This window comes from Globicephala melas, chromosome 4, assembly GCF_963455315.2.
Source record: "Globicephala melas chromosome 4, mGloMel1.2, whole genome shotgun sequence".
Classification (NCBI taxonomy): Eukaryota; Metazoa; Chordata; class Mammalia; order Artiodactyla; family Delphinidae; genus Globicephala; species Globicephala melas.
In genome coordinates this window covers 136,084,410-136,104,057 of record NC_083317.1, presented here as the reverse complement: position 1 = coordinate 136,104,057, position 19,648 = coordinate 136,084,410, and the positions used below count along the sequence as shown (strand labels likewise).

The 19,648-nt window shown below is 44.5% G+C and overlaps 1 protein-coding gene across 1 annotated transcript in view; it reads left to right on the top strand.

Moving 5' to 3' along the window:
* RFTN1 (raftlin, lipid raft linker 1) overlaps positions 1-19,648 on the top strand; it is a 203,783-nt gene that overhangs the window by 90,120 nt on the left and 94,015 nt on the right. Inside the window, exon 4 of the mRNA XM_030876368.3 lies at positions 19,053-19,161. Within this exon, the coding sequence (XP_030732228.2) occupies positions 19,053-19,161 (109 nt within the window). The remainder of the gene's footprint in view (positions 1-19,052; positions 19,162-19,648) is intronic.

The window sequence follows — 19,648 nt, the reverse complement described above, 5'->3', positions numbered from 1 at the left end:
ATTCTTTTTGTTGCAATGGTAAATGGAAGTGTTTTCTTGATTTCACTTTCAGATTTTCCATCATTAGTGTATAGGAATGCCAGATTTCTGTGCATTCATTTTGTATCCTGCTACTTTACCAAATTCATTGATTAGCTCTAGTAGTTTTCTGGTAGCAACTTTAGGATTCTCTATGTATAATATCATGTCATCTGCAAACAGTGACAGCTTTACTTCTTCTTTTCTGATTTGGATTCCTTTTATTTCCTTTTCTTCTCTTGATTGCTCTGGCTAAAACTTCCAAAACTATGTTGAATAAGAGTGGTGAGAGTGGCCAACCTTGTCTTTTTCCTGATCTTAGTGGAAATGCTTTCAGTTTTTCACCATTGAGGATGATGTTGGCTGTGGGTTTGTCATATATGGCCTTTATTATGTTGAGGAAAGTTCCCTCTATGCCTACTTTCTGCAGGGTTTTTATCATAAATGGGTGTTGAATTTTGTCAAAAGCTTTTTCTGCATCTATTGAGATGATCATATGGTTTTTCTCCTTTAATTTGGTAATATGGTGTATCACGTTGATTGATTTGCGTATATTCAAGAATCCTTGCATTCCTGGAATAAACCCCACTTGATCATGGTGTATGATCCTTTTAATGTGCTGTTGGATTCTGTTTGCTAGTATTTTGTTGAGGATTTGTGCATCTATGTTCATCAGTGATATTGGCCTGTAGTTTTCTTTCTTTGTGACATCCTCGTCTGGTTTTGGTATCAGGTTGATGGTGGCCTTGTAGAATGAGTTCGGGAGTGTTCCTCCCTCTGCTATATTTTGGAAGAGTTTGAGAAGGATAGGTGTTAGCTCTTCTCTAAATGTTTGATAGAATTCGCCTGTGAAGGCATCTGGTCCTGGGCTATTGTTTGTTGGAAGATTTTTAATCACAGTTTCAATTTCAGTGCTTGTGATTGGTCTGTTCATATTTTCTATTTCTTCCTGATTCAGTCTTGGCAGGTTGTGCTTTTCTAAGAATTTGTCCATTTCTTCCAGGCTGTCCATTTTATTGGCATAGAGTTGCTTGTAGTAATCTCTCATGATCTTTTGTATTTCTGCAGTGTCAGTTGTTATTTCTCCTTTTTCATTTCTAATTCTATTGATTTGAGTCTTCTCCCTTGTTTTCTTGATGAGTCTGGCTAATGGTTTATCAGTTTTGTTTATCTTCTCAAAGAACCAGCTTTTAGTTTTATTGATCTTTGCTATTGTTTCCTTCATTTCTTTTTCATTTATTTCTTATCTGATCTTTATGATTTCTTTCCTTTTGCTAACTTTGGGGGGTTTTTGTTCTTTTTTCTCTAATTGCTTTAGGTTCAAGGTTAGGTTGTTTATTCGAGATGTTTCCTGTTTCTTACGGTAGGATTGCATTGCTAAAAACTTCCCTCTTAGAACGGCTTTTGCTGCATCCCATAAGTTTTGGGTCGTCTTGTCTCCATTGTCATTTGTTTCTAGGTATTTTTTTATTTCCTCTTTGATTTCTTCAGTGATCACTTCGTTATTAAGTAGTGTATTGTTTAGCCTCCATGTCTTTGTGTTTTTTACAGATATTTTCCTGTAATTGATATGTAGTCCCATAGTGTTGTTGTCGGAAAAGATACTTGATACAATTTCAATTTTCTTAAATTTACCAAGGCTTGACTTGTGACCCAAGATATGATCTATCCTGGAGAAAGTTCCATGAGCACTTGAGAAAAATGTGTATTCTGTTGTTTTTGGATGGAATGTCGTATAAATATCAATTAAGTCCATCTCGTTTAAAGTATCATTTAAAGCTTGTGTTTCCTTATTTATTTTCATTTTGGATGATCTGTCCATTGGTGAAAGTGGAGTGTTAAAGTCCCCTACTATGAATGTGTTACTGTTGATTTCCCCTTTTATGGCTGTTAGTATTTGCCTTATGTATTGAGGTGCTCCTATGTTGGTTGCATAAATATTTACAATTGTTATATCTTCTTCTTGGATCGATCCCTTGATCATTATGTAGTGTCCTTCTTTGTCTCTTCTAATAGTCTTTATTTTAAAGTCTATTTTGTCTGATATGAGAATTGCTACTCCAGCTTGCTTTTGGTTTCCATTTGCATGGAATATCTTTTTCCATCCCCTTACTTTCAGTCTGTATGTGTCTCTAGGTCTGAAGTGCGTCTCTTATAGACAGCATATATATAGGTCTTGTTTTTGTATCCATTCAGCCAATCTGTGTCTTTTGGTTGGAGCATTTAGTCCATTTACATTTAATGTAATTATCGATATGTATGTTCCTATTCCCATTTTCTAAATTGTTTTTGGTTCGTTATTGTAGGTCTTTTCCTTCTCTTGTGTTTCTTGCCTAGAGAAGTTCCTTTAGCATTTGTTGTAAAGCTGGTTTGGTGGTGCTGAACTCTCTCAGCTTTTGCTTGTCTCTAAAGGCTTTAATTTCTCCATCAAATCTGAATGAGATCCTTGCTGGATAGAATAATCTTGGTTGCAGGTTTTTCTTCTTTATCACTTTAAATATGTCCTGCCAGTCCCTTCTGGCTTGCAGAGTTTCTGCTGAAAGATCAGCTGTTAACCTTATGGGGATTCTCTTGTATGTTATTTGTTGTTTTTCCCTTGCTGCTTTTAATATGTTTTCTTTGTATTTAATTTTTGACAGTTTGATTAATATGTGTCTTGGCGTATTTCTCCTTGGATTTATCCTGTTTGGGACTCTCTGTGCTTCCTGGACTTGATTAACTATTTCCTTTCCCATATTAGGGAAGTTTCAACTATAATCTCTTCAAATATTTTCTCAGTCCGTTTCTTTTTCTCTTCTTTTTCTGGAACCCCTATAATTCGAATGTTAGAGCGTTTAACGTTGTCCCAGAGGTCTCTGAGACTGTCCTCAGTTCTTTTCATTCTTTTTTCTTTATTCTGCTCTGCAGTAGTTATTTCCACTATTTTATCTTCCAGGTCACTTATCCGTTCTTCTGCCTCAGTTATTCTGCTATTGATCCCATCTAGAGTATTTTTAAATTCATTTATTGTGTTGTTCATCGTTGCTTGTTTCATCTTTAGTTCTTCTAGGTCCTTGTTAAATGTTTCTTGCATTTTGTCTATTCTATTTCCAAGATTTTGGATCATCTTTACTATCATTATTCTGAATTCTTTTTCAGGTAGACTGCCTATTTCCTCTTCATTTGTTAGGTCTGGTGGGTTTTTATCTTGCTCCTTCATCTGCTGTGTGTTTCTCTGTCTTCTCATTCTGCTTATCTTACTGTGTTTGGGGTCTCCTTTTTGCAGGCTGAAGGTTTGTAGTTCCTGTTGTTTTTGATGTCTGTCCCCAGTGGCTAAAGTTGGGTCAGTGGGTTGTGTATGCTTCCTGGTGGAGGGGACTGGTGCCTGTGTTCTGGTGGATGAGGCTGGATCTTGTCTTTCTGGTGGGCAGGTCCACGTCTGGTGGTGTGGTTTGGGGTGTCTGTGGACTTATTATGATTTTAGGCAGCCTCTCTGCTAATGGGTGGGGTTGTGTTCCTGTCTTCCTAGTTGTCTGGCATAGGGTGTCCCGCACTGTAGCTTGCTGGTCGTTGAGTGAAGCTGGGTGCTGGTGTTGAGTTGGAGATCTCTGGGAGATTTTTGCGGTTTGATAGTATGTTGAGCTGGGAGGTCTCCTGTGGACCAGTGTCCTGAAGTTGGCTCTCCCACTTCAGAGGCACAGCACTGACTCCTGGCTGCAGCACCAAGAGCCCTTCATCCACACTGCTCAGAATAAAAGCGAGAAAAAGAAGAAAGAAAGAAAGAAAGAAAGAAAGGAGGGAGGAGGGAAGGAAGGAAAGAAAGAAAGAAAATAAAGCAAGATAAAATAAAGTTATTAAACTAAAAAATAATTATTAAGAAAAAAATTAAAAAAAAAAAGACGGACAGAACCCTAGGACAAATGGTGGAAGCAATGCTATACAGACAAAATCTCACACAGAAGCATACACATGCACACTCACAAAAAGAGGAAAAGGGGAAAAAATAATCTTGCTCTCAAAGTCCACCTCCTCAATTTGGGATGATTCGTTGTCTATTCATGTATTCCATAGATGCAGGGTACATCAAGTTGATTGTGGAGCTGCGTCTAAGGCTGCTGGGAGAGATTTTCCATTCTCTTCTTTGTTCTCACAGTTCCCGGGGCTCGGCTTTGGATTTGGCCCCGCCTCTGCGTGTAGGTCTCCGGAGGGCGTGTGTTCTTCGCTCAGACAGGACGGGGTTAAAGGAGCCGCTGATTCGGGGCCTCTGGCTCTCTCAGGCCAGGGGGAGGGGGAGTGCGGGGCGAGCCTGTGGCGGCAGAGGCCGGCGGGACGTTGCACCAGCCTGAGACGTGCTGTGCGGTCTCCTGGGGAAGTTGTCCCTGGATCCTGGGACCCAGGCAGTGGCGGGCTGCACAGGCTCCCCGGAAGGGGGTGTGTGGATAGTGACCTGTGCTCGCACACAGGCTTTTTGGTGGCGGCAGCAGCAGCCTTAGAGTCTCATGCCCGTCTCTGGGGTCCGCGCTTTTAGCCGCGGCTCACGCCCGTCTCTGGAGCTCCTTTAAGCTGCGCTCTTAATCCCCTCTCCTCGCGCACCAGGAAACAAAGAGGCAAGAAAAAGTCTCTTGCCTCTTCGGCAGGTCCAGACTTTTCCCCAGACTCCCTCCTGGCTAGCTGTGGCACACTAGCCCCCTTCAGGCTGTGTTCACGCCGCCAACCCCAGTCCTCTCCCTGCGTTCTGACCAAAGCCCGAGCGTCAGCTCCCAGTCCCGCCTGCTGTGGCGGTGAGCAGACAAGCCACTCGGGCTGGTGAGTTCCGGTCGGCACTGATCCTCTGTGCGGGAATCTCTCCGCTTTGCCCTCCGCACCCCAGTTGCTGTGCTCTCCACCGCTGCTCCGAAGCATCCCCCTCCGCCACCCGCAGTCTCCGCCCGCGAAGGGACTTCCTAGTGTGTGGAAACCTTTCCTCCTTCACGGCTCCCTCCCACTGGTGCAGGTCCCGTCCCTATCCTTTTGTCTCTGTTTATTCTTTTTTCTTTTGCCCTACCCAGGTACGTGGGGACTTTCTTGCCTTTTGGGAGGTCTGAGGTCTTCTGCCAGCGTTCAGTAGGTGTTCTGTAGGAGTTTTTCCACGTGTAGATGTATATCTGGTGTATCTGTGGTGAGGAAGGTGATCTCCGCGTCTTACTCTTACGCCATCTTCCCCTCCTTTCTCCATTCTGTTTTTCGTATTCTTTTCCATTATGGTTTATCCCAGGATATTGAATATAGTTCCCTGTGCTATACAGTAGGGCCTTGCTGTTTATCCATCCTATATATAATAGTTTACATCTGTTAATCCCAAACTCCCACTCCATCCCTCCCTCACCCCCCTCCCCCTTGGCAACCACAAGTCTGTTCTCTATGTCTGTGAGTCTGCTCTGTTTTGTAGATAAGTTCATTAGTGTCATATTGACATTTTAGACTCACAGGCACTTCTTAATATGATTTACCATTTATGTTATTGGCCATAATAGCTACCATTTATTTATTGCTGCGGCCAGAGTCCCTGCTCTTTGCTTCATGGTGTGCCTTGTCTTTCCTCTTGAAAGCCAAGATGAAGAGAACGGTACTTCCTTCAGAGTCACCCTTCTGATGGCATGGAGGAGCCAGGTTTCTCATCAGGATCCTTCTACTTCTAACACTGTTCCTCTTTAACTTTGTAATCATTAGGGTTAGGGTTTGGGTAGGATTTCTCAGCCTACGTAGTTTCTCAACTGTTGACATTTTGGGCCAGGGACCGTCCTGTGAGTTGTAGCATATTTGGCAGCATTTCTGGCCTCTGCCCACTTGATGCCAATAGCAAACACCGCCCCCCTTCCCGCCCTTGCAGTTGTGGCAATCAGAAATGTTTCCAGATGTTATGAAATGCCCCTGAACAGGCAAAACTGCTGCCCCTAGTTGAGAACTGCTGGATTAGCGTTAGGGTGTGAGGTAAGGGGTCTAACTGTATTTTCTTCTACCTTTGTCAACAGCATTTATTGTATTAACCTAACTTGGTGAATGAAATGCCACCTTTATCATAGGTTGGATTTCTGCATACACCCTAATTTATTCCCGATTCTTTATTGTTCCTTTGATCTATTGATTGATTTTTGTGCTAATCCCATGCTATTTTGATTACAATAAATTACAATAAACTTGTAGTGTATATGAATATCTAGCCAAGCACTATGTTTTTCAGGATCTTGGCAACTTTGGCATATTGATTTTTCCATATATAGTCTATCGTCTAAAGTTATTTTCTTCAGTTCCCAGTAAACCCTGTTGAAATTGTAATTTCATTTACATACTAATCTGAGAAGAATTTCTACCAGGTGTTTTTAAGATCATAGAGTTCAATATTATTGTTGGAAGTACATTTTTTATTCTAGAGCTTTGTGATTATTCTGAAAATTCTATGCACCGTCTAGACCAGTGGTTACCAAAGGTGGTAGACATACCACATACCTAGGTTGAAAGAGAATTGAAGCTTCTGTGTATGTTTATTTATACTGAAAAATTAGGAGAGAAATTATGCATTACCAATATTTAGCATTCAGGTTGAAGGTGATGCCCTGTCTGGGTGTAGATGTCTGAGGGCCCCTGTCTGTATGAAGCGGGGTGTGACGGCGGGAATCCTGGAGGAGACTGAGGTCAGAGGAAACTTTTGCAGCTGAGAACCCAGGGAAGTGGATTATTTTTTGTAATTTTAACTAAGTTTAGCCCTGATGAAATATACACATGGCTTAAAAAAATTCCTGTAAATTCATTGCAGATTGAAGAGAACACAGAATACCAGTAATATAAATGTGAAACTCTCCTCCCTCACCCCTCCCTTATCTTGTTCTTTGTCCTTGGAGCACCATGTCTCTCTCTCTTTCTCTCTCTCTCTCTCTCTCTCTCTCACACACACACACACACACACACAACTGGCCACATCGATCCTTCTCTCACTGTGTGTAAGAGCTTTCTTGGTGACATAAAAAAATCGATGCCTACCTGTTCCAATCTGACAAAAGATGGCCAAAGAATTTTAGACTCATCAAGAAGACATTTTGCAATGTGGATTTACTTCCACGATTGTTAACAGTGAATCTCATTTCAAGTGTATATTATGCCTTGGAATATTAATTACTAATAATAGGGACCTATTGCGACTACACTTTTTAAATATTGCTTATTTAATCTGTTTCTCGTCTTCTGAATGCATTGTTTTCTAACATAGGTAAGATGTTGGTACAGTAGTACTCAGGAGACTTTTACTTGAGGGTTTTATGATCAGAAGCTTTGGAGACCACCCATTCACGAGGCTTCCAGGTCACACTGGTGGTTCCCGAAGCAGTTCCAGTCTTTACCTTGGTCTGTGCACTGGCAGCCTCAGCATCACCTGGCAGCCTCTTAGAAATGCAGATCCCAGGCCCCACCCACATCTGCTGACTCCGAATTTGCATTTTAACAGGATCCCAGGGGATCTATGTGCACATCAAAGTTTCAGAACAGAACTGAGCTGCGCTTTTCTATTAGGGAGACACTAGGCATATATTATCAATGAAAATTAATTAAAATTAAATAATATTAAGCATTCATTCCCTCAGTGGCACTCGCCACATTTTAGGTGCTCAGTAGCAACATCTGGGTAGTGGCTACTGCGTTGGGCAGAGCAGAGATGGAACATGTCCATCGTCTAACTCAGCAGGTTGGAGGATGCGGGTAGGAAGACCCAGAAAAGAAGGAAACGGTGAGCAAACTTGAATTGGGATGTGTGCGTTAGCCGTAAATAAAGAAGAGACTCCCTGTCACTCTGCTGGACGTGGCTGGTGAGAGTCTTAGGAAGGGCATTCACGTGTGTGGCTACTGCTGTTACTTTTGTTTGCAGATAATGTGACTTTTCTGAACCAGTAAGTACCAGGCAGTAAGTACTGCCTTTATTCAGTGTTATCTTTGTGAAAAAATAATATTTATGCATCAGTACTACTAGTCGTCATTTCCACATGTTTCAGAGTCCGCGAGGAGCCTCGCAGGGTTCATGAGAAAGCAGGACCCGGCCCCAAGTCCGATTTCATGTGGCGGTGGTCCCCTTTGCTGTAGTCCGGTGTGGTGGGGATTGAATTTCTCTCACAGCTACATTATACAGGGACCACTGGGGGTAAAACTTGTTTTTCTTGCCTTTTAAGGTTAAAGGTGAACTTCTTGTGTTGTGCAAGTCACTGATGGCTTATCTACCAGAGAGCCGGCTCCAGCAGTAAAGAGTGAGGCAGGATGTGGCAAGATTTCTCTAGCATAAATAGCAGCCGTGGCTCGTTAGGGGCCCATGATGCCTTGCACCCGCTTGGCAGTGCACAGCTCCCTGGGAAAGAGTGTGGTTAGAGTATCATGTGCACATCTCCCCCATCATCTCTGGAATGTTCCAGGGGATACCAAACCCTTATCCACAGATGGGATGCATGTCTGATGGTGAAAAAAGAAGGGAGAAGAAAGACCAGTGACCCATCTACGAGTTGTTTCCTTCTCTCTGCTTCCTACTTCAGCACTCCCCTGATAAACGCTGTAATTAGGTGCTTTATTGAAAGATTCACTAGGATTTGTTTACTTGGCTTTTTTCTTCTTCCAGCATTTCTCAAGCTTCATTATTAGGGGAAACTTTTGACTCCAGCAGCCTCATTTTGGTTTTGTAGATTTGGTTCACTTTGCAAAGAGGAGGTCACAGAGATTATTGGAACCTTTTCCCCGTTGATCTGAGAGCATCTTTGGGGAGCAGCAGTTTATGCCCCTCCCCCAACCCAACCACCAGCACCTGCAGGGACAATACACACCTCAACTCTCTCCCATCCATCCACTTCCTCTACAGAAATCTTAGCTCTCATTTCTGCTCTCCTAAAATGTTCTTCCAACTCTTCCTCCATCATACGCAATGCTGCTTGCTTAATCTTCCTAAAATCTGTACTTCCATATCTTCTTTTATCTAAGACCATTCATGACTCCCCTTTACCTCAGAAAGAAGGCCAGTCCCGTCCTGTAGCGACACACCCCTGTCCTTTCTTTCCAACCCCATTTCTCACTTTCTGCTCCAGGCAGCACTGCAGGGCCCACATCACAGATCTATTCCAACAGCAAATTCACCCATACATTCGCCAGGCTCGCGTTTACTGATCCAGCTGAATTAGCATAAACAAACCTCGCCTTCACCTATCTTTTACCAAACTGACCTATTCATTATTTCCACCATGTAACTCATGCTTTTTTTCCATCTAGATCCTTCCTAATTTCTGTTCTCAGTGCCTGGAATGTCATTTTATCCATTGTCCCATGACTAATTTCCACACAGCTTCAAAGACTCTGCTTACATGCTCTTTGCTTTTTAAAACTCCCTGATCCCTGACTGTGGAAGCAACTGAACTTTCATAGCTCTTCTCTATGGTTAGAATAAATAGCAGTGTTGGGTAGTTACATGCCCATAGACTCTAAGTTTCTTTTTTTTTTTTATTATTGAAGTGTAGTTGATTTACAAAATTATATGTTTTGGGTGTACAGTGTAGTGATTCACAATTTTTAATTAAAGGTTATGCTCCATTTATAATTATTATAAAATATTGGCCATATTCCCTGTGTTGTACCATAACTCCTTGTAGCTTATTTTGTACCCAATAGTTTGTACCTCTGAAGCCCCTCTGCCTATGTTGCCCCTCCCCCTTTCCCTCTCCCCACTGGTAACCACTAGTTGGTTCTCCATATCTGGGGGTCTGTTTCTTTTTTGTTATATTCACCAATTTGTTTTATTTTTTAGAGTCCACATTTAAGCGGTAACATGCAGTATTTTTCTTTGACATTTCACTAAGGAAAATATGAGACTGTAAGTTTCTCGAGAGGATGTAACTCCAGCCCTTCCTGTGGTCAGTGGTCAAGCAAGTGATAAGCTCATGAAACTAGAAAAAGCCTTCTTTTCCTTTCGTGGACAGATCTTTCTCAGATGTGTAGTTCATTTTCCTCCCTATTACTCCTTTAAAACAACAACAACAACAACACACCATTCTGATCATTCTACTTGAACCTGGCGTTGCCTTGAGGGAAAAATCTGAAAATTCCGTCCTGTTTCCCAGAGATACAGGATTTGCTCTGTCAACTGACATTTAGTGATTTTTTTTCTCTCGTTGGAGAAATGCCTAGTAATCTAAGTTTGTGTTTGTCACCATTTCTTTCTGATTGTTCCTCAATGAAGCAAAAATAGCCCTACTGATGAACTGCACATTCTCTCTCGTTTCTTTTCATAACTCAAGTTCAGACTGTGCTTTGTGTCCTGGGAAAAAGAAGATGTTGCTTCAACTCATGATCTTTGAAGCTATCTAAGGGATTAATGAGTTGGAGTGAGATCTGTTACATGTTTATTATTTAAAAGAAGTGTGTATGATAGTTTTTATTAACATGTTTATTGTTTAAAAGGATAGTTTATAGTAGACTCTAAACAGGCATCTGCTTTTTAGTGGCCTGATTTCAGCTCTGTCCATGAGACCAAAATAGGTATTCAGCTTACTGCTTGACATTTCATCTGAATAATTTGAGGATTAACCCTTCATGACTGTAACTCATAAAGCATTACAGTGTTTGCTTGCAAACATGTTTTTTTAATGGCTTAGAAAAGGGTTCTGTCCCAGCCACTGTGAGATCAGGCAGGGTCAGTGTCGATGTCCTGACCACGGTCACGGGGAGTGAGGAGGGGAAGAATCTGCCAGGTCATTACAATGGGTGAAATATCGGACTTGGGTTTAGGGTTAGTTATTCTGATGATGATACAGTTGGATAATCTGTTCGCTCTTATCTCTTGCCTGGCGTCCAGCCTCTGTGACTCACATTGGAGCCTTGTGTATGGAACCCAGAGGCCAGGGACTGATGGCCCAGAGGTCAGATTCAGTCCCAAAGATGTTGGATTACATAATAGTAATAAACAGTGTTTGGAGCCAAAATTAGACATTTGCGGCCACCAAAAAACATGGTGTAATGACTCCTTTAAAAAAGTTAGAAGATTTGGCAACCCCGGCCTGGAGTTTCTAGTAATGGTTGGGATAGAAACTGCCCAGCTCACCATGGTTTCCACTGCTCCCATTGGCTCCCCAGTACGGGGGTGACTCGGCCATGCCACTTGACATCACCTGTGCACTGGGACTTTTCCCCTGGTGGGTCAAGTTTCTCCGTAGCCACGTCGCTCTCAGACATGGGAATGTGGAAGGGAGTCAGACAGGACTCTGTGTTTGGAGAAAAATAGGAGAGAGCATATTTCTTGGTGGACATGAAGACCATTTCTGTATCTTTTATATGAGAACAAAGTGATCGGGTTATGTCTTTTGGTCAAAAAATACCCTCTTTCTCTCAGCGTTTGTGGACCTTTGAGTTTGCTTCCCTTGGTTTGACCTTCTGACTCTCCAGCTGCCTGGGGAATGACCACGCAACCCTTGGCAGCTGTGGCAGTGGTGACATGAGGAGTTTGTGCTCAGTTTTTATGACAGCTGGTGTTTGTGTCTGAGTAATGAGGGCGACGTGACACGGAATAGGTGGTGTTTTATTATGGTCTTAAACAGCTCTGATGTCTGGGGCCAATCGTGTTGACCGCTGAGGTACTTCGGCATGTGGGCTCTTTGCTGCCCTGCCCTACGGTTAGGAAAGGTTTGTGCACAAATGCTCAGCGTCTGAATCGGCTCTCGTGTGTTTGTTTGAGAAGCTTTATCTAAATTTTCCTGCATGTTCATGTTCAGTTTTGGCCCAAGTCCCATTTCTATGGTGTCACAGGAGCAAGGACTGTTTGGGATGATGAAGAAGTTCCGGAGATGGTTGGTGGTGACGCTTGCACAACATTGTGAATGTACTTAATGACACTGAATGTATGCTTAGAAATGGCTAAAATGGTCAATGGTATGTTATGTATATCTTAGCACAATAAAACATAAGAAGAGTGAGGAAACCAAGAAGCGGGAAGTATTTTTGAGTTTTTCTAACTAAAAGAGGCACAGATAGAGTTGTCCATTCTTATATTTCCTTAAGGTCTGGTCCTTTTTCTGGGAGGTTTGTCTTCTTCTGAGGGGCTAGGAGTCTACATTGTTGGTCTCTGCAAGTCCTTCTTTCCGTGTTTCCTCTTTTCCTTGGACGTGCTCAGTTACGGCCAAGGAAAATCTCCAGGAGAGCAGCCGCTGCAACACAGCCCACCTAGACTGTCGTTCTCCACTCTGGTTGCCCATTAGAATCACTGGGGAGTTTCTAGAGCCCCTTGGCCCAGGCCGTACCACAGACCAATTAAATCAAAATTTGTGGGAGCTCACCGAGTGATTCCAAGGTTGAATGCAGCCAGGGTGGAGAATGCCTGACGGGACACCCGGTCTGATGCACAGAGCCCAGGGTTTGCTTGTTGGCTTGGTCCAGTGCCTAAAGTTAGGGCACATCAAGGGAGATTATTCTTTTGTCCCCCAAACCCAATTATTTCAGTCATTGCCTTCATGTGATTTGAGGGGTCTCTTACATAAACAGTATAGTCAGGCAGGGGTGTTGGTGTAGCTTAGGACTAGAAACACTTACTCTGAGAATAAATATTACAGAATCAAAACAAACAAACAGGGCTTCCCTGGTGGCGCAGTGGTTGAGAGTCCACCTGCCGATGCAGGGGACGCGGATTCGTGCCCCGGTCTGGGAGGATCCCACATGCCGCGGGGCGGCTGGGCCCGTGAGCCATGGCCGCTGAGCCTGCGCGTCCGGAGCCTGTGCTCCGCAATGAGAGAGGCCACAGCAGTGAGAGGCCCGCGTACCGCAAAAAAAACAAAAAAAACCCCCAAAAACATACACATCAGAGATCTTTTTAGTTAATGCTCCCTCCAGGCCATTTCTGAGAAATGACCCAGCAGCACGGAGATGGTTTTTTTTTCAAGGAGCCAAACTACTCGGAACCCAAATCAGCAGATTGATTTGACAGTCAGCCCATGTAACAGGATAGTCATATATAATATTAAATGTGAACTGATTTCTTCGTACCTTTTTCTGTAGGGTGGATTAAATCCAGTTTCTCTCTTGGAATTTCAAGAGGATAAGTAAATTGAGGGGAAGATTGTAAATATGTTAATTGAAGCAATGGACAGGGTGGCTCCTACCCTCCCCTAGACATGCTTCCTTGATTTGATCCAGGACTGCACGTTCCCTTGGTTTTCTCTCTTCCCCCATGGTTGCTCTTTCTTTGTCTCCTTGGCTGCTTTCTCCTCTTTTCTCCCCACCGTCTTCATGGTGGAGGGTCCCCAAGCTCAGTCCTTGACTCTTCTCTCTATATATTGATTGAGATCTCATTCAGTCTCATGCTTTGAATACCATGTGGCAGCTGATGACTCCCAGATTGACATCTCCAGCCCTCTCTCCTGAAGTCCAGACCCGAATATACATTCAGCTCTCTACCAGATATCTCTCCTTGGCCGTCTGCTGGATAATGTCAAACTCAGTACCTGGGAAGCCGAATTACTGATCTTCTCCCCAAGCCTGTGACCACTCCCGCCCCAGCCTTCCCCATCATAGTTGTGGCAACATCATCCACTCTCTCGGTGGCTGGAGCAAAAATCCTTGGAGCCATCCTCATCTGCTTTCTTCCTTTCACACCTCACAACCTGTTCTGTTCATAAGGAAGTCTTGAAGGTTCTACCTTGAAAGTATCCAGAATCCACCACTTCCCAGCACTGCTACGCTGCTACCAGCCCCCTTGGGGTCACCATCACCTCCCGCCTGGACCACTGGGTTAGTCTCTTAGCTTCCCCCTACAGCCAGAAGGCTCCTTTTAAAATAAACATGTACCCACTTCTATATATAAAACGGATAACCAACAAGGACCTACTGTGGAGCACAGGGAACTCTACTCAATATTTTGTAGTAACCTATAAGGGAAAAGAATCTGAAAAAGTTATTTTTATATATATATATAATTATAACTGAATCACTGTGCTATACACCTGAAACTAACACAATATTGTAAATCAACTATACTTCTATAAAAATAAAATAAATCAGATGGTGTCACTTCTCTGTTCAACAAGGGCTTCCCCTATCGTTCTGAGTAAGAGCCACTGTCTTCACCGTGGCCTGTAAGTTCTACACTGTCTGGCTCCCCTTTGGCTCTCCGACCTCATCTCCTGCCCCTGGTTCACTGAGCTCCAGCCACGGGGCTGTTTTGTACCATCTTACCTTAGGACCTTTGCCCTGGCCGTTCCTCTGCCTGGAAGCTTCTTTCCTGGCTGTGAGCACGGTCACCTCCCGTAGATCTTTATTACAAGTGTCGCCTTCTCAGTGAGGCTGCCCTGACCACCCTCATAAAAACTGCAGCTTCCCACCGCTCGTGATTCTCCACACCTTGCTGTTTCTTTTTTCTTTAACGCTTACCACCGTTGAACATACTCTCTGTGCTGAGTATTTCTTGTTTATTGCCTGTCTCCCTCCACCAGGTTGTGAGCTCCGTGAGAGCAGAGATTTTGTCTCTTTTGATGCTAAAGAAGAGTGTCTGGCACAAGGTAGTAGTGTGATCAATATTCGTTGAATGCATGAGTAATTAGGAACTATGAAAAGGGCTAGGAATGCACATACAGATGATAGAAGTAGATCAGCAGCTGCTAATACTCGTTGAGCCCGGACTTCTTGCCATGCCCTATGCTAAGGGCTTTATGCTTTTCTCTTATTTAATCCTTACAAGGATGCCAAGGGATAGCTACTCATAACATTCCCATTTGACCGTGAAAGAAACTGAGGCATAGAATGTTTAAATAAAGGCACACAGCTGGGAAATGATCCACCTCTAGTTAGGTTTAGGACCTGCAGCCTCTAACTAATAAATCTAGAGGAAATTATGGAGGGGAGGTATGCAGGGAGACAGGGAAGCATATTTCATTGTTAGCAATGCTCTTCTCAGAGTGTCTGTATTTAATCTCAGTGTATTTACTGTTAATTTTTAGATAAGGGAGGCTTTGGCAGGTAGTTAATCCTACATCTCCAGAAGTGCATTCTGTGTCCCTCTTTTTTTTTATTGTTTAGACCCAGATCTTTCTGTCCCTTCTGGAAGTGGAAGCCAGTGGGCTTCAGTCCAGGTGGATGTTTGGTGGTTTCCAGTATCCCTTTCCAGGAAAACACAAGGACATGTCCTTTGGGGAAACATAAGTGGTGTTTCCTCTATCCCACAGGAGGGTGCAGATCCCTGCTCAGCCGGTGGCGCATCCTAAGGATTCTTAGGAACTTGACTGACTGCAGGACATCTACTCCCCTGTGCTGTGGTCCCTCGGGGGCCAGGCCATGGCTCCTGGACTCACTTCTATGGCATGTCTGCTTCTTGATGCCAGGGTGGTCCTTGCCCTCTGGGACATGAAACACTCATCATCCGTCAGAGGCTCTTCTCAGGTGTCTGGCTGGATCTTGGGGCCTGAGCCTAGACCCAGCCACCAGTAGGAGGCCTGGTCTGAGCATGAAGCTGCCGTGTCTTCCTGCTCGGTAACTGCATGAGTTTTCTACTCTCTGTAATAAATGACCACAAGTTTACTGGTTCCAACAACATACATTTACGATCTCAGTTTCTGTAGCTTTTCTGGGCTCTCTGCTTCAGGTCTCATCAGGCTGCGGTGGAAGTATTGGCTGGGGCTGCAGTCTCATCAGGGGCTTGACTGGGGAAAGGTCTGCTCCCAAGCTCCATTTGGTGGTGGGCAGAATTCATCTCCTGGGGCTGAGATCTCTGTTTCTTGATGGCTGTCATCCAGGGACTGCCCACACGGTGCCCTGGCAGCCTGGCAGCCAACAAGGGCAGGGTCTAGCTCTCATCTGCTAAGGTGGAGTCTTATGGTGTCACGTCATCACGAGAGGGCTCTCCTGTCCCTTTGCCTGGTTCTTTTGATTAGAAGCACGCCACAGGCCCTGCCCCCACTCAGGGGGAGAGACTCTACAAAGGCATGAACACCAGAAAAGGAAGGTCACTGGGGGTCACCTTAGAGCAACCACAGTCACTGCCCTCCCTCCACCCAACCTCCCCCCAGTGCTGAGAAGCCCAGATGCTCCCCCTGGCAGCCCTGTAGGCAAGCTTCAAGCTTTTGTGGATCTGATACTGTTTTTCACAGGGCTGCTGGCAGGGAGGGGCTTTCTGTGTGACTGTGCCACCCACCCAGCTCTGGCCTCACCCCTCACAGAGTGCTGACTTGAGGGCTTGGGCATCTGTCCTCGGAGTAGTCAGGGGTCCTTGCCATACCCCTCCCCTGCAGCCGCTCTTCAGTGATCCAACCCTTTCATTTTAAACTGTGGAGGTAATTCCTGTAAGGCAGGGGAGACCTTTAGGTACTCACCTGTTCCTCCAATATGCATGGCTTTGCTTTCAAGTGACCATAGGCCAAGATGTGAGTGTTCATGTTTCATCTAGAAAATTTGTAATAATGCCTATTTTTGTCCACCGTTTGTGCTTCTTTCAGTTCAGATGTAACTGAGTTAATTATCTGATGAAATGAACCAGAGCTTGCTTTCCTCCTCAGAGTACTTCTTGTTCTAGAAGCAAAGCTGAGAGTCATTAGATCCTGTACTAACAATTATCCCTTGTGCGTCTAGCGAGTTTGGCCTGTGAGTTGTTTAAAGACAGACCCGTCTTCCCTCCATTCATTTTATGGGTGTTTTACAGAGTGGATACAGTGTTGACTTATTTTATTTTATTGTTGTGGTTTCTTATTGAAGGATTCTTTTTTTTAATTGAAGTACAGTTGATTTATAATGTTGTGCCCCGGAGCAACTAAGCCCATGCACCACAACTACTGAGCCTGCGCTCTAGAGCCAGCAAGCCACAACTACTGAGCCCGCGAGCCACAACTACTGAAGCCCGCATACCTAGAGCCCGCGCACCACAACAAAGAGTAGCCCCCGCTCACTACAAATACAGAAAGCCTGTGTGCAGCAACGAAGACCCAACACAGCCAAATATAAATAAATACATTTATAAAAAAACAAAACAAAAAAATAAAATAAAATGTCAGTGGGTATTTATAAATAACCTTGTACAGTCTGGTGTTAGTCCCTGTGTGACAGCAGTGGGGATTTCACATCCTATTTTCCTCTTTCTATTCCTGTCTTTGTTGTTTGAGATGCCACACGATGCATATGACAGTATCTCGACTAAGTCTTCTCTTTCAAAAGTCTGGAATCTTCTGCTTTAGTTCCTCTTAGCATGTCTTTTGTTTAGGGTGGGGAGAGAGTAAGAACATGGGGGAAAAAGGGAGAACATGAGTCTAATCTCTGAGGAAGTTTTTAGGCGAGAAGGCTGAGGTTCAGAATTGGTTGATTCTTTTGGAATTAGTTTATTCCAGTTTGGCCAGTTTGGAATCAGTTGATTCTTTTACATTTCAGAAGTATGCACCTCAGTCCCTACCCCTGAAAGGATATGTTAGAGAGAAAAATAAAATAAATTATTGACATTTGCTCACCCAATCACAGTTGCACACCTGGGGAAAGCCAAATCCTCTTTAATTTTTCCACTTTTGAATTTCGTGTGAATCATACTCAGATGGTTAATGGCAGCATAAATTGCTTTGAATGATATATGACTCCTAGAAATTCATCTTTAAAATATTATAGCAAATAGGCATTCAGAAGCTATTTATTTGGTGGGATATACGTGTCTCAGGAATTCAGTATGAAGGCACCCGTCCTGGCTACACCTGCTCTCACAGGGGCTGCAGGGGCCCCTCCTCGGTGGGGACCCTCCTAAGTTGGCTGGGAGGGCCCTGCTCTGCCCTCGGCAGTGGAGAGTTGCTGTACACGTGGTGTGAGCCCTGGAGAGCCCGACCCTGGTCTCCAAGTCCCCCTTCCCACGAGGAAAGGGCACGGTCTGCCGGCCCTTGACTGATGTCCACTTCCTGTTGTCTGACGTCCGGCAGGGTCAGCCAGTCACCTTCAATTTCTGACAACCATGTGGCTCCCAGGAGTCCCTCAGCCCCATAGTGTCACCCAGGGGTCCCTCAAAGGAGTGACACGGAGTGGTGGGATTTCCTTCTGGTGACCACTTGCTGCTGGTTGTCCCAAGTGCACCCAGCATTGAGTCACGTGCACATCTATATGAGGGGGATGGGGAAGCAGCTCCACCCCCTGGTCGGGGGGCAGTGATGGGAGGCAGGGCACGCTGGACGCCTCCGTCTCGACCGCAAGGTGTTCGGTGTTTGCTTCAGACAGCCCTTCACGTCCGCTCTCGTCCCAGGATTTCTACTTCAGTTGCCTTATATTCTTTTCTTCATGCATCTTTAGTTTTGATAGATTTTGCCGGATTGCCCTCTGTAGGGGTTGAACCCTTTAAAAGTCTTTTAAGGGCTTCCCTGGTGGCGCAGAGGTTGAGAGTCCGCCTGCCGATGCAGGGGACACGGGTTCATGGGTCCGGGAAGATCCCACATGCCGCAGAGCAGCTGGGCCCGTGAGCCATGGCCGCTGAGCCTGCGCGTCTGGGGCCTGTGCTCCGCAACGGGAGAGGCCGCAACAGTGAGAGGCCCGCGTACCGACAAAAAAAAAAAAAAAAAGTCTTTTAAAAAGTAATTTTTTAATTTTCTAAGTGATACATGAATATATTCTCTTCCAAAAAAGTGAAAAAATTAGAGATACAGCCAAAGTCACTTTTGATCACCAGCACCATCCCCGCCGGATTCCCACACTGGCCCTCACCATCCCCCCAGAGGCCACTGCTATTATTGGTTTGCCAGTGGGAAATATACATTACTGGAGTGTGTGTGTGTGTGTGTGTGTGTGTGTGTTGTTTAAGGTATAAACCTTATTGTACTAAGCCCATCATTCTATGATGATGTGTTTTCCTTGATGATATGTCTTGGAGGTCTTTCCATGAAGTATTAATAGGTCCCTCTATATTATTTGAGTTGTTAACCATAAATTATTTTTTCAGAACTGCCTTTTTGACAGTTACTTTCAGGAAAGGAATTAGGATTTCGTTCAACACCCAGTGATTCTTTTTTTTTTTAATATGTGTATAGTGCAAAATCTTAACTTGTGTGTGTGTGTGTTTCTCTTTTCAGATCTCAGAACACTGATCTTCACAATGAAGGCTACATCTTGGAATTAGATTGCTATTCTTCCCCAGACCACCTGACAGACCAAAAAATCATCCCAGAGTTCATTAAGAAGGTGAGTGCTGCAGTCAGGATGCAATTGAATGGGCTCGCTGAGCGCTTGCCTGAGTGAATGGCTGGGGGCTGGCTGGGGGCAGGTGGGCTGCACTCCCCAGGCCTGTTCTGACCTGGGACTTCGGGTGGCCTCGTGGGGGGCAGTCCATTCCCACTCAGGCTGACCTTGGCTCTGGAACAAGGTGGCTTCCCCTCCTCCCAGGATGGCAGACCCTGTGTTTTTAGGGCTGGAGTGGTGTTAACAGCTGACAGGCCTGCCGGCCCACTGCCAGCACCCCTTTCAAATCCTCAGGGTGGTGTGAGCCCCTCAGATCCCACCTTCCACTCCCCCTGCGGGTCTTCATTGTCACGAGCCCCCTTTCTTTCCTAGAGCGGGAGCGTGCCACAGTCCGGTGACCACTGGCATGCGATCATAGCAGGGAAAATTGCCTTGTTGCAGGGGGTTCATTTTCTGCCCTGAAATATGTCTGGTTTTGAACTTCTCTTTG